This window comes from Mesocricetus auratus, unplaced genomic scaffold, assembly GCF_017639785.1.
Source record: "Mesocricetus auratus isolate SY011 unplaced genomic scaffold, BCM_Maur_2.0 Super-Scaffold_15014, whole genome shotgun sequence".
NCBI classification, from domain to species: domain Eukaryota; kingdom Metazoa; phylum Chordata; class Mammalia; order Rodentia; family Cricetidae; genus Mesocricetus; species Mesocricetus auratus.
The window spans coordinates 10,567,656-10,582,538 of record NW_024429186.1 but is presented as its reverse complement, the minus strand read 5'-3'; the positions used below and the strand labels follow the sequence as shown (position 1 = coordinate 10,582,538).

Below are 14,883 nucleotides of genomic sequence, written 5' to 3'. Positions count from 1 at the left end.
CACTAGGAACAGCCTGAGACAACCACAGAGACTCGTATCCCACTTAGGGGAGGAGGTGGCAGCGGATCAGAGAATCTGATTTCTAAGGAAAGTTACAATAAGACTCTAAACCCAAAGATTCCTTAACCAAAGCAAGCCTGACGCTATTCAGGAAAGGGGCCATCCACAGACGTCTCCTCACACTTGATGTCTTGAGTGGATTGGCAAGACATAGCACACATCTGAGATGCGTGTGATATGAAAGGGAGGGAAGAAACTCACAGAGGCCCTGGGAGCACACAGGGAGCAGAGCACCAGGAAACCTGCCATCAGGAGCTCAGGGAACTAAGGAGCATGCCTACAGGGGTGCTGGGGAGTTTATCTCGACAGGAGAAATGGAAGACAGTAGGAGGCTGAGGTGAGGGAATAGCCCTGAAAGAACAGAAGGAAATGGAAAGTAGCAGACAAAAATAAGAAAACCAGAGGAGTGTTTTCTGACTTAAAAACACAAAGGACAGAGCACCAAAGAGATCAAAGAAACAACATGGCTTCTGAGAACTAAAGTTTGCAAAGAGCATTGGTCCTGGCCCAGGAATGTCAGAGCACTGGAACAAGAAGGGTCCTGATGCCCCTCGAGAGGACAGACAAGATACCAGCAAAATGGTGACTGAGGCACAGTGAGAGTATTCCAAGGGAAGTTGGGTGCGGTTTCCCATCTCTAATGTCAGCAACCAGGAGGTAGAAGCAGAAGATCATGTTATCCTTGGCTATAGCATGGTGAGGACAGGCTAGGCTACATGAGACACCATGTCAGACAAAATGAAACAAGCAATAGAATTCTAAGCAAAAGTTGCTTCCATCTAAGACTCCATACCCAGCTTAGCTATCAATCAAACCTTAGGGAAGGTAAATATGTTTTCAGGCATGCGCAGCTCAAGGTTGTCTCCTTTGCCACGACTTTTCACAACTAGGAGACTTAATTCTACCAAAAAAGGGGCTAGAGAGAGATGGCTCAGCTGGTAAAGCTAGGCTCACAACCAAAAATTCTGCCCCAAGAGTAAAACGGAAAAGGAAGATGACAACAGATGAATGAAGACCATCCAAAAGGAAACTGGCAGAGGTCTTGTAAGAAGCCCAAGAAATTACCTTTCCACAGTAGTAAAGCAGAACCATGACAGCCCTATACTGCTTAATGGTGGGGACAGTCTGAGGAATGTGTTATTAAATACAACACCATCAGTGCACTAACCTAGACAGTACAGGCCCACTACTTGATGTAACCTTTTCATTCAATCCAGAGACTGGGTCAACTCCGGGAATAGGGAATTTCTGCCAAGATAATACGACACAAATCTTGCTGTTATTTAGTGAATAGGCATACAGGCTTAAGGATAAAAAGTGTATTAAATGAAAAAACCAGTCCTGGACGCCTGGCCTTGAGGTTGTGATGGTTAACCCTCATCATCACCCTGACTGGATTTGGAATCAATCACCCAGATGACACCTCTGGGTGTGTTTGTGAAGATGTTTCCACAGTGGTGTAATGGATGACAGAAGACCCTCCTAGAGTGTGGGTAGTGTCACCCACCGCATTGACTGGGGTCTCAGACAGAAGGAAAAGGATAAAGGAAGCAGAGAGCCAGCATTCATCTCTCTCTGCTCCCTGACTGCAGTATCACATGACCAGCCGCCACGTGTATCTGCAGCAACATCTTCCTCATGAGGGGCTGGACCCTCAGACAGTGAGATAAAATGGCTCTTCCTCTTTGGAGCTCATGTTGTGGGTCAGCTGTTCGGCTGCAGTAAGGAGAAAAGCAGTTAAGACGGTGGCAGCATGCTACCTTAGCATGTGCCACGCCCCACTGTCCAGATACCAAACAATGCCCCCAAACAGGAAACAAAAGCAACAACTATATAAGATTAATGTTGCCACAAACAGAATGTTGACTATGTTCACAATCTACTGGAGCCCTGTGTGTCTGACTGGAGGTGTTATGTGGTGAGCAATGGCATTATGAATAGCACAGAAAAGTCCAGGCAAACAGAAATTCAGGCAAACATTAACTCCAGAGAAAACAGATGGTGGGAAGGAAAGGAAAAGTCCTCATGCTGTACTTGATGGTTCAGCTGTCTATGTGTTTACATAGTGTAATAATGCCTGTAGTAACAATGATCTAACCAGAACTGCAATATAGCCTGGGAGACCGGAGGATGGGAAGTATGTGCAAAAACAGGAAGTATGTGGCCAATTAAGAAAGAAAGGAAACAGTAGGCATGTAGCTTAGACGTGCAGAGTTACAAACCTGTACAAGAACTGAAAACATCTGTGTATGAGCAGAACTGTGGAGAACATGCTGGAAGGCACTGGGGCTGGTGGGATCTCTGTAAACCCTTGAGTTCAACAACATAGGACAGAAAACACTAAATACACACAAAGAAATTCTCCCATCCCGAGTATGTTCAGATGTCATTTTGTCACTTTATTCACTGTCAACCTGATGGGATCTAGGAGTAGACAGGAAATACACCTCTGGGCACATCTATGAGGGATTTTCTAACTAGGGCTGATTAAGGTGGGAATACACCGCAAATGCAGGTGGCATTATTCCAAGGACAAAGAGAGCTGAGCACAGAGATTCATCTCCATTCTCTGACAGTGCTCCAGTGTGTCCAGCTGTCTCACATTCCTGCCCTACAACACACTTCAACCCGTGAGCCTGACACAAGCTCTCTTCCTTAAATTATAGTAACAGACAAAAAGTAACAGTAACGATACAGTATAGCAGCTGGGCACAGTGGAGAATACCTCTGTTAAACCCAGCACTCAGGAGGCAGAAGCAGGCGTATTTTAACGTTTGGGGCCAGCCTGGTATACAGAGCGAGTTCCAGGACAGCCAGGGAAACACAGAGAAATCCTGTCTCAAAAACCCAAAAGGATACAGTATGGCAAAAGAAAAAAAATACATAGAGTATCCCAACTACTTACACAGTACCCATACAATGCTAAGATGGCTTAAAGTATAGGGCAAATTATACGTGAATCCTATGCTGCTGATGTGAGGAAGTTGGGCATCGTGGATCTTTAGGATCTGGGGACCAATTCCCTACAATACAAAGGATTTTAAAGCATAGGCATAGCAGTGGCACTGAATCAACAGACTTTGTAAACAGACTGTGGTGCAGGTGTGGAGGTGCAGATGCATGTACTGGAGTGTCCAACAAATCACCTACCTTTGGTGCATTTCCAGCCTTGAGGGACCTCACGAGCTCCCCTTGAGCAGCTATGCTGTTGAACAGCTCCAGTGGAGAGGTGCAGGACTCGCCACTGGGCATGTCCGCCATCTTGTAGGACCTAGGCCTGCAGCTGGCTAGTGAGCAGATGTGTTCAGCAGTTGAGACAAGACTCTAGAGGAAAAAATGAAATGGGATTGAGGGCGGGGAACCATGAGCAGATTACTACAGTCGTGTTCCCCCCCCAGCACTCAGCCTTTCTTCCAGAAAAATGTGGAAAGTGCTGAACTGTAACAGAAACTGGGTAACAGCATTAATGGAAAGAGACAAGGAGAAATTTGGGGTCATGAAAAGAAGCGTCAATGCTGACAATGAGAATGACATGCATTAATGGGAGGTACCAACTTGAGGCCAGCAAAGGAGGGCCCCCTAGGTAAACAGTAAGTGGCACATAGTGATATTTGTTCCCATCTAGTGCTCAGAGGAGGAACATATTTGCTCCAAATACCAATGGATTTAGGAAAGCTACATTCACCATAGAGAAAGATACTGCAAAGTGTTGTTTGTTCTTTATCTTCACTGCCTTGAGAACAAACTCTCAGGCTTTTGTAGACATAAAGAACACAGTATTGCCCCACAGTGGCCTCCAGCTGACCCGGGGCTGTGATCTCACAGCAAGGTCTGGGTGGAGGATAAGACCTTCTCTGCCCTGAGTTCTAGACCAGTAAGGATCATGCACCTAGCCATCCGGCATGCTGCCTTTACTTAAGGTTGGGAAGGTATGCCTGCAGCCTCTTGCTATTAGTCATTATTTCTATTGACACTAGAAAGGGTGGAGGCTGGGCCATCTGGAGTACCTGTTGGGTTAGTCACTTTCTTATCTATAAAATGTAACTCTATGAACTATTAACTTATCCCAAGGGCTGTTCTAGAAATTCAAGAGAAAAAAAAAAAAAAACAATGCAGGAACACATTGAACACTGTAAGCAAGATACAACTGCACCTCCAGTCTTGTTATTTCTGGGTTTGGGAGTGAGGGCTCTGGAGATCCACTCAACTCAGCCTCCTGACTTACCTCAATCTGAGGGGAGACACAGGCTGTGCCAGACCAGTAACTCCAAACACCTTGACCTGACACCTTGGTCTAAGTTCATTTATGCACCAAGTCACTTGTTACCATCAAAGTTCAAAGTGGTGAACCAGTGAGTGTTGTGGACCCTCCCCCTGACTCTGAACCAACAAGTTTTACTGGGTGGATGACTCAATGGCAACCATATCACCAAGGCCCACCCAGTGCAGCATGGGTGAAAACCAGTCACCTGGAGCACAGAGCACAGCCAGTAGGTAGCCCAGGTGGTCTGAGACTCTTCTAGGAAGCAGAGCTCCTCTCCGTCTCTCAGCAGTCCTCAAGTGAATGCTTGGGAGAGGGGAGGAACCTAGGGAATCTGGTTAGTTTCAGGGATTTCCTGAAACCATTAAGTTGTTTACTTTCCCAGTTTAATGAGTTTCCCTCCTGCAGGACAGGACCTTTACCCCCCTCTTAGAGTACACTGCTGTTTCACCTCCCTGTCAACATTCTGTGTCACAACAAGCTTCCTATAGGATGGAAGATTTCACCTGGAGGAAACAGCTACAGAAGCCATGTCTGAGACAAGCTAAGGTGGTCTCAGCCACTGTCCTCCACCTACCTACATCTCAAGAGTCGAGAGTAGAGATGTTTGTATTTATCTACTTATTAAACTTAACACCACCATCTTCATATAAGTTAATAAACTCATAATACCAAAGCCAAGATGAGACAAGGGCCATCGGAAATCACCTCACTTGATTCCTAAGGGAAGTTTGTTGAGACATTGACTTGAATAGCAAGGTCTGGTGGCCCAGGGAAGAATGTGGAAGCCAGGGAGTAAGGAAAAACACCCAGTCCCTGCTTTTCTCTGGGTATATTTACTTGGGTCAGATACTAATGAATGTAATAAAAATGACTTCTAGACACAAGGGGTCAAGCGATATCCAGTTTGGACTGTCCCAGTGTCTCAGAAGAGCAAGCTGTAACTGTTCATCCTGTTAACTCAGGGAAACCACAGGGATCTGCCTGAGGTTCAGATCCAGATACTAAATCAGGGTCTGCCCAGAGCCCATCCCAGTCACAGGTCCTGAGTCCCTGCTGTTCCTCCTGTCCAGGATGTCCCGTCCCGTGTCCTTTCCCTCCTCCAAGCCCTGGGGCCATCCTCACCGTGACCCTGGAACATTCTCCTTCTACCTTTGCTATAGCACTTCCTCTGCTGTTGAGTTAGGTGAATCTTGAGTTTGGCGAGGGTGTGTACTAGCTTTACGACCACGAGTTTCTTGGTAAGTTCAACATTTTCCTCTAGGCTTCTCTCTTACATTGTCTTTAAGTGTGGGTTCTAGCTAAGGCATGGTGGTGTACACATCACTTCTAGCCGAGAAGGGGGACTGAGGTAAATTTTAGGCTAGCTTGGCCTATATAAGTAAGACCATTCTGCAACCCCCACCACATAAAACCCCTCCCAAGCCAGCAAACAAAAAAAATCCCAGTGTTTGTTCTAGTTGATGGCTGAGTAAGCCAGGACCTAATGCTATCTCTAGTTTAACACTCTGGCACTGAGCCATGTCCTGTGAGCTGAGCCTGCCAGACCACCCAGGGTCTTTCCCACAGATGTGGGGTTCTGTAAAGACTACAGTCAGTCGTGGTCACAATTGCATTCAACTCCTAGAAAAAGTGCCAAGGAGAATGGGCGAGTGAGCCTGGGACAGGTAGTCTCTTCCCACCGCAATAGGGCTGGAAGCTGGAGTAGTCAGCTAGGGGAACGGGACCTGCATTCAGGCTCCATGCTGTAGGGGAACACCTATCTCTTCAAGTATTAGAATTCTGACTTAGAAGAGGCACATAAACTAAATCTGACGGTGGGAATGATGGGTGAGATCACAAGGCATTCACTCATGCATGGTCACTATTCAAACCTTATGTGTAGGTGCATGAGGGAAAGAGTGAGGGAGACCAAGGCAGTTTCTTGAGTGAATGATGTAGGAATGATTGAGACAGGGAAAACAGCCGCCATCTTCCTTATTTCATGTAGTTACATACTTACCTGTATATTGTGCGAAGAGCTCTCTTCTTTTTCTGTTTGTTAGCTTTTAGAATTAAGCTTAACTTTTTAGCCTGGAGTTCTTGAACCTCTTAAAGTACATTAATGTGCACATTGATTGGATGAATGCAGGTTTAAGCGGTGTCTAAGTTCAGCGTCTGGTGTCCAGAGATGCCAAAAAGCTGAGGGTCACTGTTTGGAGGACTTACCATGTCAACCCCAGATGAGAAGCTGTGTCTTTGCTAAGGAAAGGCTCTTTTACTAACACAACATGGAAGAAAGGTTATAACTAGGCAGTAATCTATTATCCCCTGTAACAAAAGTACCTGGATTGTAAAAATCAAACTGTCCAACACAGAGCAACCACAGCAGGCCTTTGATGAGAAGCCTACTTCCCCTTTTAGGAACTCAGTCTATGGCTCATTTGGAAAGACGCCATTGTTCTGGATCAACGCTGAGGGCTCTTAAAGAAAATGTATACAGCACAGAGAGAGCAGAAGAGATGAGAAGAACTTGGACCACCATGAAACCCACACGGGGAGGAGGATCCACAGAATCTGCAGCCTGAGTGAAGAGGGCAGCCAGATTCCAGCTTGGAAAAAGGGGCTAGCGTAGGAAAGTTTCTAGATACTTTGGGACTGTGACCTCAAAGAGCAGGAAATGATAGCTTCAGACTGACATGATCCCAGAAGACAAAACCTATTTACAGTAAGCAGCTCTTTACACTCCTAAACTTGGGGGTAGACTATAGTCTACTTACTGAAAGGTTATTTTCCCATACAAAGGCACTGGGGATAGAACCCAGAGCCGGGAACATGCCAACCAAGCCTCTCCTAACAGCCAAACTACAAGGCCAGCCCCGTGAACACTGCCTTAAAACAGAAAGACCTTAACTTACAGAGACACACATTAGAGACTTGGTTGCCACGATAAGGATGCCCATGTAGTCAGACACTGAACACATAAGGAGGCCAAGTCAGCCCAAAGCTTTAAAGCTGTCGAAGGGCAAGCTCAGAAGGCAAACAGGCCCCTGGGCACCCACTGCACCTACTCCTCAAAAACAGGGCATGACCTGAACTTGGGTCTACTACATGAAAATAAACGCACACCATTCCAATCCTGACATTGGTCCTTCTCAAAAGTCTTCAGCACTTTCATATAAGGCAGGTTAAGAACCAAAAACCAAACCAAACCAAACCCCACTAAAGCTCCAAGCCTGGCCAAGCTGGCAATACATACCCTGGCTGTGGAGTCTGTGGCCGCTGGTCACAAGGGACAGTTGAGCATAAGAGAATGCCCAGGCAGGGTGGAGGTCTTTAATACTCTCCCTTTCTTTTCTTTCAGTTTCTGTTTCTAGAAGGGTCTATTGTCTTTCTTTCCTGCCTTGCCCTACTCTTTCAGTTTCACTTACTTAGGGGTTTCTGAGAAATCACCCAGATTCTCAGAACATTTTAGCCACTTGGCCAGCTTCCCTAATGATCAAGTCCCTCCAATGACTGGTTGGGCTTGGGGAGGAGGAGGGTGAGACCAATCAAACTCTCAATAGCCCCGAGCTACATGCCATTGCATCAGCTGTCCCTTCTTGAGGTTGACCGCCATGTGACCTCCCCACACGCCCACAGCATCACTGCTATTGTGTGCAGTGGAGAGACGACAGGGAGGGCAGGTCAGCCTGTACCATTCCCTGAGGCTGTCCCGCTCAGAAGTGGTGTACTGCAGCGGAAAGATAACTCCGAAAGGTCAGAGCGAGCCAGCTTTTGATGCTGAGCATCAGCTTGCTTTGAAACCATGGGCAAGTCGCGTTACTTCTCTGCTTCTCCCTCGGGTTCCGGGTCGGTGAAATACGCACCAGGAACCTTCCTAACATTTCGTGGAGGGGACTGCTGGAGACCCTACAGGGCAAAGCTCCAGGCAGTGGGAAACCAGGACAGCGTGGGTGGGCGGCGCCGCCGCAGCCTCCCCGCCCCTCGCGGTGCCGGTGCCCCGAGAACAGCGAGCTCGGTTCGGAGCCGGACTCGCAGGGCTCAGGGCGTGGGCGGTAGCCCAAGGCCCTGGCCCTACCTCGGCGTCCCTTCCTTGCTCCCGGAGCGGCGGCCGCCCACTTCTCACTTACCGGCACCCGTTTGCACCCGCCGGTCAGTACCGCTGGTTCAGTCACCGGTACCTCCAGGGCGTCCTTGGAAACCCCATCCGGCCGGAACAACTTCCGGTCCTGGCATGCCGCCATTGGCTGTCCATTCAGGGGCGGGGCATATCCCACCTCTGATTGGCTGAGGTCCCTGGCGTCGTGCTGGAACGCGACTGGGTGGCGCGGGTGCAGGCCGGACCGCTGTAAGGGAGGACCAAGTGCTTCCGTGTGTGTGGTGAGCCGCGGGCCTGGGCGGGATGGGGCCGGGACCTGGTGGCCGCGTGCTTCCAGCCTCTTAGCGTCAGGCTCAGGGCGCCGCTCGTCTTCCTTTTCTTCCCATTTCTTCCTCGAGTGCTTTGAACGCTACCCACGATCGTTGGCAGCTTGGCTAAGTTCTCATCCTTCAAAGCCCGTGTCTAGGGCGATCTTTTTGTTTCCCCTCATGGATCTGTGGCCTCCGGGGCAAGATCCGAGTTTAATTTCTTCCCACATCAGATCCAGCATAGAGCTAAGCACAGACTAGGTAACAAGGAATTGTTTGTTTAACGGGAAAAACCGTCTGCCTTAACTTCCTCAGCATCCTGCCTCACCAGATTTCAGTCTACAAATAACATCTAGAGCAAGGGTTCTTGGATAGTGAGCAAAACACATAGGACACCCTGCCCACATATCCGTGCCCCCGTTAGCTGTTTACATTTTGTTATCCGTCCTCATTGCCTTTCCCCCCATTTAGGCTCTTCCTCTCGGGTTCACCACACCCCCTTTTCCCATGACATCTCTTGGACGTGGGGTACAACATGGCAAACATCACCTCCTAAACTGCGTGTACTCCTGTCAGCCTTCTCCCTTCAGGCATATTTTCTTGACTCACCCTTGATTCCTCTAGATCGTCGTTGGTTCTGCTGTTTTGACTCAGCACTGTGACCACCTTGGTTCCCACAGCCTCTCCAGAGTGTCACACAGGTGTACTCTCTCTGAGGCCTGTCTCAGCTCCGTAAGGACATGCAGTCCTGGGCCCAACTACTCTCCTCTCCTCTTCCTTTTCTCCCTTTGAGTTCACTTGCCATGGCATCCTCTGGGCTGCTTGTGGAGTGGGGGATGTCTTTGCCTCTCTCCCTATGACTTGTGAGTGTGCAGAGTGAAGATCATTAACTGTTTTGCCTATGTTGCAGCTGTTGAATGAGTGAAAGAGATCTACACATGGTGGAGTGCGTCAGGAGTCCAACATCTTGCTGGAAGAAGTCACTCAGACATTTCCCCCCCGCCCTGTGGAGCTGACGGGCTACTATTGTGAGTCAACCCTGCAGGTAACTGTGTGGCTTGAAATCCAGGTCTGTGAACGAGGTCTATGTGGTCTGGTGGTGGGTTCCATTTGACAGCTAGGGACAGGAGCTTGGCCTCCAATCCCTGCTGAGCATGTAGAGATTCAATGGTTTGAAGAGCATGGTTCCACCCTTGTGTAATTAGTCCCCAGTGTGCTCTTGGTTCATTTGGACAGTGGCTGTCTGGTTTTAGAAGTCCTGTTTAGAAGACAACGTTAGACGTGGGCATTGGCGCTTGCCTGGACTCAGTGAGCGGCTGGTGGCAACAATGGCTACAGACACTGCATGATGAACGTGCCTGGCAGTGGAGTTCTTAGATGAACTGTGCTGTCAGAGGGACAGGCGCCAAGGGCTTTGGATGGGATGTGGACACCCAGTGTGCGCCTGGCATGGTGATGTGTGCCTGTTATTCCAGCACTCAGAGAGCCGAGACAGGAGGACTGTGAGACTAAGACCAGCCTGGCTTATGCAGTGAGATCCTTGTCTTAAGAGTATGGGGCCAGCCGGGCGTTGGTGGCGCACGCCTTTAATCCCAGCACTCGGGAGGCAGAGGCAGGCGGATCTCTGTAAGTTCGAGGCCGGGCTGGACTGACAGCCTTCAAAACAATACAGAGAAACCCTGTCTCGTAAAAACCAAAAAAAAAAAAAAAAAGAATATGGGGTCAGAGAGGCTCAGCTGTTAAGAGCACTTGCTTTGAAATCATGAGGACCAAAGTTAGGATCCCAGAACCCAGCCAGGCATTACACACTTGCTTGTAACCTAACCTCTAAGAGGTAAGAGAAAGGAATACCGTGCCTCAGAGGAATTGTTGGAAAGCAATAGAGGAGGACACAGGATGCCATGTTCTGGCCTCCTTGTGTGCGGGAGCACAGGTTCGCACGCTCCCATAGGTATGCATGCACTCACACAAACAATCCATGAATTAAATGTAAAACTGAAAACGTGAGGCCAGGTGGGGTTTCTTTATTTGGGAAGTTGGTCCATGGCCCCGGCTTGCGCCCTGTCCCACCATGCCCTCTGCTGGTAGTGATACATTTAGCACCCGTATTTTATTCCTTGCTGGTACTTGCTCTTCCCTTCGTGGAAGGGAAATATTGGATTCTAAAGCAAAACACCTCTTACTGAGAACTAGCTGATAACAATTTTGTGATGGCTCAGAATTCCAGGAAGAATTTTAGAAAAGGAAATCCATTACCAGGTGAATCTGTACATTTGGGGTGAGACACAAATTTGAATGCCACGATCAGAATTGCTCTTGCCACACTTGCGTAGGTAGACTGGTGCCTGAGCATCCGGCCCTGGGCTTTGGCATGCCAGGTAGGTGCTCTGCTATTGCTCTACATCTCCAGAAGCTTGTTTTCTGTGTTTTCCTTTGATTGTTTTTAAGACAGGGTCTTGCTATATATCCTAGGGTAGCCTGAAATCGTAACCCTCCTGCCTCAGCTTCATGAGTGCTGGGCTCACGGGCGGATGCCACCTAAGCTTACCTTTGTTACCTTCTTCATCCCTTTCTTCACGCTCCCTCCTCTCCTGCTTTGTGGTGTTGAGGGGCAAACCCGGAACCCTGAATGTCTGAGCAAGTGTCTGCCAGCAAGCGTCATCCCCAGCCCCACATAGGTTTCCATTTTAAAATTGCATGTTCTAAGTATGTCTGCTGAATAGGAAATCCATTTATTTTTAAAAATTACTTAAGTCTTTATATATTATATAATGTTTAAAATAGGGTATACATACCATTTCCTCATGCCATCTCTCTAAAATACATTCCCCTCCTTCCCTCCCTCCTTCCCTCCCTTCCTGTCTCCCTCCCTTTCTTTTTAACATTTACTTGTTTATATATTTGGGTGATGGCGCATGTGTTGCAGTCAGAGGACAACTTTCACGAATTGATTTTTCTCTTTTCATTATGTAAGTTCCAGGGATCAAACTCAGGTCTTTAGGCTTGGCAGCAAGGGCATTTAACCCACTTGAGTCATCTTGCTGGCCAAAACATCATTTATTATTAATTTTTCCTTTATAAAAATATGCTTTCTACCTTTACTTGTGTGTGTGCATATATGTTGGTGAGTGGGTGTGTATATGTTAATGTGGGTAGTCGTGGAGGTCAGAGCAGGGTGCTGGACCCTTAGGAACCGGGGCTACATGTGGAGCTGAATTTCGATCTTCTGGAAGAGTAGTATATACCGTTAGCCACTGAGCTGTCTGTACCACCGCAGACATCATTTCTTTTATGTTGAAATGAAAACACAGCCTTGGGGCTGGAGAGATGACTTACAGTCAAGTGGATGACTGCACTGCTCTTCCAGAGGACTCAGGTTCAATTCCAAGCACCCACATGGTAGCTCCCAACTGTCTGTAACTCCAGGATCCAATACCCTCACACAGACATACAAATAGGCAAAACACCAATAAAATAAAAGTAATTAAAAAAAGAAGAAAATGTAGTTTTATTGTTTATGTGTTTGTGTTAGCGGGGTTTGAAGTCTTAGATTTCAAGTACAGAACAATTTTCCTGTTCACAGTTGCTGACTCTTGACCTTGTTTAGTTATAGGAAGCCCTTTGTGTACGCATGGCCTCGCTGGTGGCATATGATGATTCTGACTCCGAGACTGAGACCGAGCCTACCACAAGTGTGAACTCTGAAGATCAGATAGATGATGCCTCTGCCATGACCAGACCTTCTGGGATGGGTTTTACATCTGGTACAGTGGATGTGACAAAAGAGGGAGCTCAACACATAGGGGACAGTCCTTCTGAAGACACAGGGGACCGACGTCTGCCGCTGGCTCGGATCTGGAGAAGTCCCCCGGGATCTTGTCCCAGCCAGAGGCTACAGTGGCCCTCTGAGGACCCGGATACTGCCTTTCCCGTCAGTGAGCCTCCTCGCCCTTCGTGGATGAGCCGCGCTCCAGCCGGCCACGTGCCTCTGGCAGCTGCCTGCTTAAAGCCAGTGAAAGCTGCGTGGGCTGCCCTCCGCTCATCTTCTCATGCTCAAAGCGAAGTTGAAAGCACTTCTGGAATCGCCAGCTCTTCTCAGAGGAAGAGAGGTGAGGACTGTGTGGTCCCCTATATCCCCAAGAGACTGAGGCAGCTGCAGGCACCGAATCCAGAAGGTGGGGGCAAAGACAAAGAACCTCCGGGACCCCCTGCAGGATGTGCCCCAGCGCCCCTCTGTGTGCCTCCCACAGTGTCTGAGTTCATCCAGCCGTTTTTGAACAGTCAGTATAGAGAGACCAAGGTCCCCAGGAAAGTGCTTTTCCACCTGCGAGGCCACAGGGGCCCTGTCAACAGCATTCAGTGGTGTCCAGTGTTCTGTAAGAGCCACATGCTTCTCTCTACTTCCATGGATAAGACCTTCAAGGTAAGGTGAGGGGAAGAGCTCACAGGGCCTTCCTGGGATACTACACTGATTAGCGTCAGGCTGTGGGTGGACACAGGCTACACACCCCCTTTTGCAAATTTTTGTAGCTCCTTTTTGGTACATCTGTGAGAGGGTTCTCAGATACTTGGTTTTCCGGCCCTGTTCTTTTCCTTTTCCAGAGCTGCTTTGCCATAGCACTACAGTGTTAAATAAATTATAGTATGCCCAGACGACGATAAACCCATTACTTCATTGTGTGCGCTATTTTATAATACGTACCCAAGTACGCCATAATTCATCTCCTTTCCTGATTTGGACACTTCATCACCTTTCAGTAGCACATTCCCGTGAGCCATGCTGCTGTAAACACTCTCTGCTCATACATTTCCCCTGCCAGACCCTGATGGTTATTTGTAGAGGGTCCCCCATAGCAGCAGTCCAGGCTACTCCACAATAGTCCAGGTATAAGAACCACATTTCTCATGTGCTCATAGCCCTGAACATTGTTTCTTTTAACCCTTTGCTAATAAGCTGGGATGCTTCATCTTGCTTCACTTTGAACTCTGGTACAGAATGATCAGCACTTGACTTTTGATAATCTAGCTTTGGAGACCTGTCTGTCTGTCTGTCTGTCTGTCTGTCTGTCTATCTATCTATCTATCTATCTGTCTGTCATTGAGACAGGGTTTCTCTATGTAGCCTTGGCTGTCATAGAACTAGCTGTGTAGACCAGGCTGGCCTCAAACTTACAGGGATCCTCTTGTCTCTGCCTTCTGAGCTGGGATTAACAGTGTGTGCCACCACCTCCCAGCCTATTTATTGATTGATTGAGACGGGTCTCTCTATGTAGTTCTGGCTGTCTTGGAACTTGTACAGCCTATGTAGACCAGGCTGGCCTTGAACTCACAGAGACACCTGCTTCTGCCTCCCCTATGCTGTGTTTAGAAGGCTTGCATCACCACACCCTTCTAGCTTTGAAGGTCTTTAAATCAAGCAACAAACAAGTCTGGGGAGATGACTTGGTCAGTAAAGTGATTGCCTTGCAAGTATGAAGACTTGAGTTTGGATCCCTGGAATCTAAGTAAAAAGTCTGGCAAGGTGGCATGCACCAGGTGGGTCCCTGGAAGTTCAGAGGCCAGAGAGTCTGGTCTATACAGCAAAGTTCCAGACCAGTGAGAGACCCTATCTGAAACACAAGGTAGAAGGCACATAGGGCTGTCCTCTTACCTTCTCATGTGTGCCGTGCATGGTGTGCTTGTACACACACATACACACACACAGACACCCAGAAACACACACACAGATACATAGACATACGCCGACACAGACACACACAGATGCATACAGATACATACACAGAAACACAGAGACATGTACACAGACACACAAAGACACACAGACATACAGAGAGACACAGATAGATACACAGACATACAGAGACACACACACAGATACATACACATACAGATACACTAGACACACACAGACAGATACAGACACAGAAACACACATATGCATACAGACACACACAGAGACACAGATGCACAAAGACACACACAGATACATAGACACAGACATACACACAGACACACAAAGATACACAGACACACAGATATACACAGACACACACAGAGACAGACACATATACACACACAGACACATATACACACAGAGACACACAAAGACACATACACAGAGACATATACACAGACACACAGACGAGACACAGACACAGAAATACACCTATACA

General features: G+C 47.9%; 2 protein-coding genes across 7 annotated transcripts in view; one reads left to right on the top strand and one right to left on the bottom strand.

Moving 5' to 3' along the window:
* The window catches only part of Wars1 (tryptophanyl-tRNA synthetase 1), a 32,017-nt gene extending 23,476 nt beyond the window's left edge, over window positions 1-8,541 (bottom strand). Inside the window, exons 1-2 of one of the 2 annotated variants that reach the window (XM_040742499.1) lie at window positions 8,434-8,541; window positions 3,211-3,384 (exon numbers count right to left, since the gene is read on the bottom strand). In XM_040742499.1, coding sequence (XP_040598433.1) covers window positions 3,211-3,321 — 111 coding nt within the window. In that variant the 5' untranslated portion in view covers window positions 3,322-3,384; window positions 8,434-8,541. Of the gene's footprint in view, window positions 1-3,210; window positions 3,385-7,559; window positions 7,706-8,433 lie in introns of those variants that run through there. The other variant, XM_040742498.1, reaches the window with a different exon arrangement.
* Wdr25 (WD repeat domain 25) overlaps window positions 7,913-14,883 on the top strand; it is a 138,559-nt gene continuing 131,588 nt past the window's right edge. For 2 of the 5 annotated variants that reach the window (XM_040742497.1, XM_040742493.1), the window contains exons 1-3: window positions 8,694-8,971; window positions 9,621-9,755; window positions 12,318-13,133. In XM_040742497.1, coding sequence (XP_040598431.1) covers window positions 12,342-13,133 — 792 coding nt within the window. In that variant the 5' untranslated portion in view covers window positions 8,694-8,971; window positions 9,621-9,755; window positions 12,318-12,341. The other 3 variants (XM_040742494.1, XM_040742495.1, XM_040742496.1) reach the window with 3 other exon arrangements.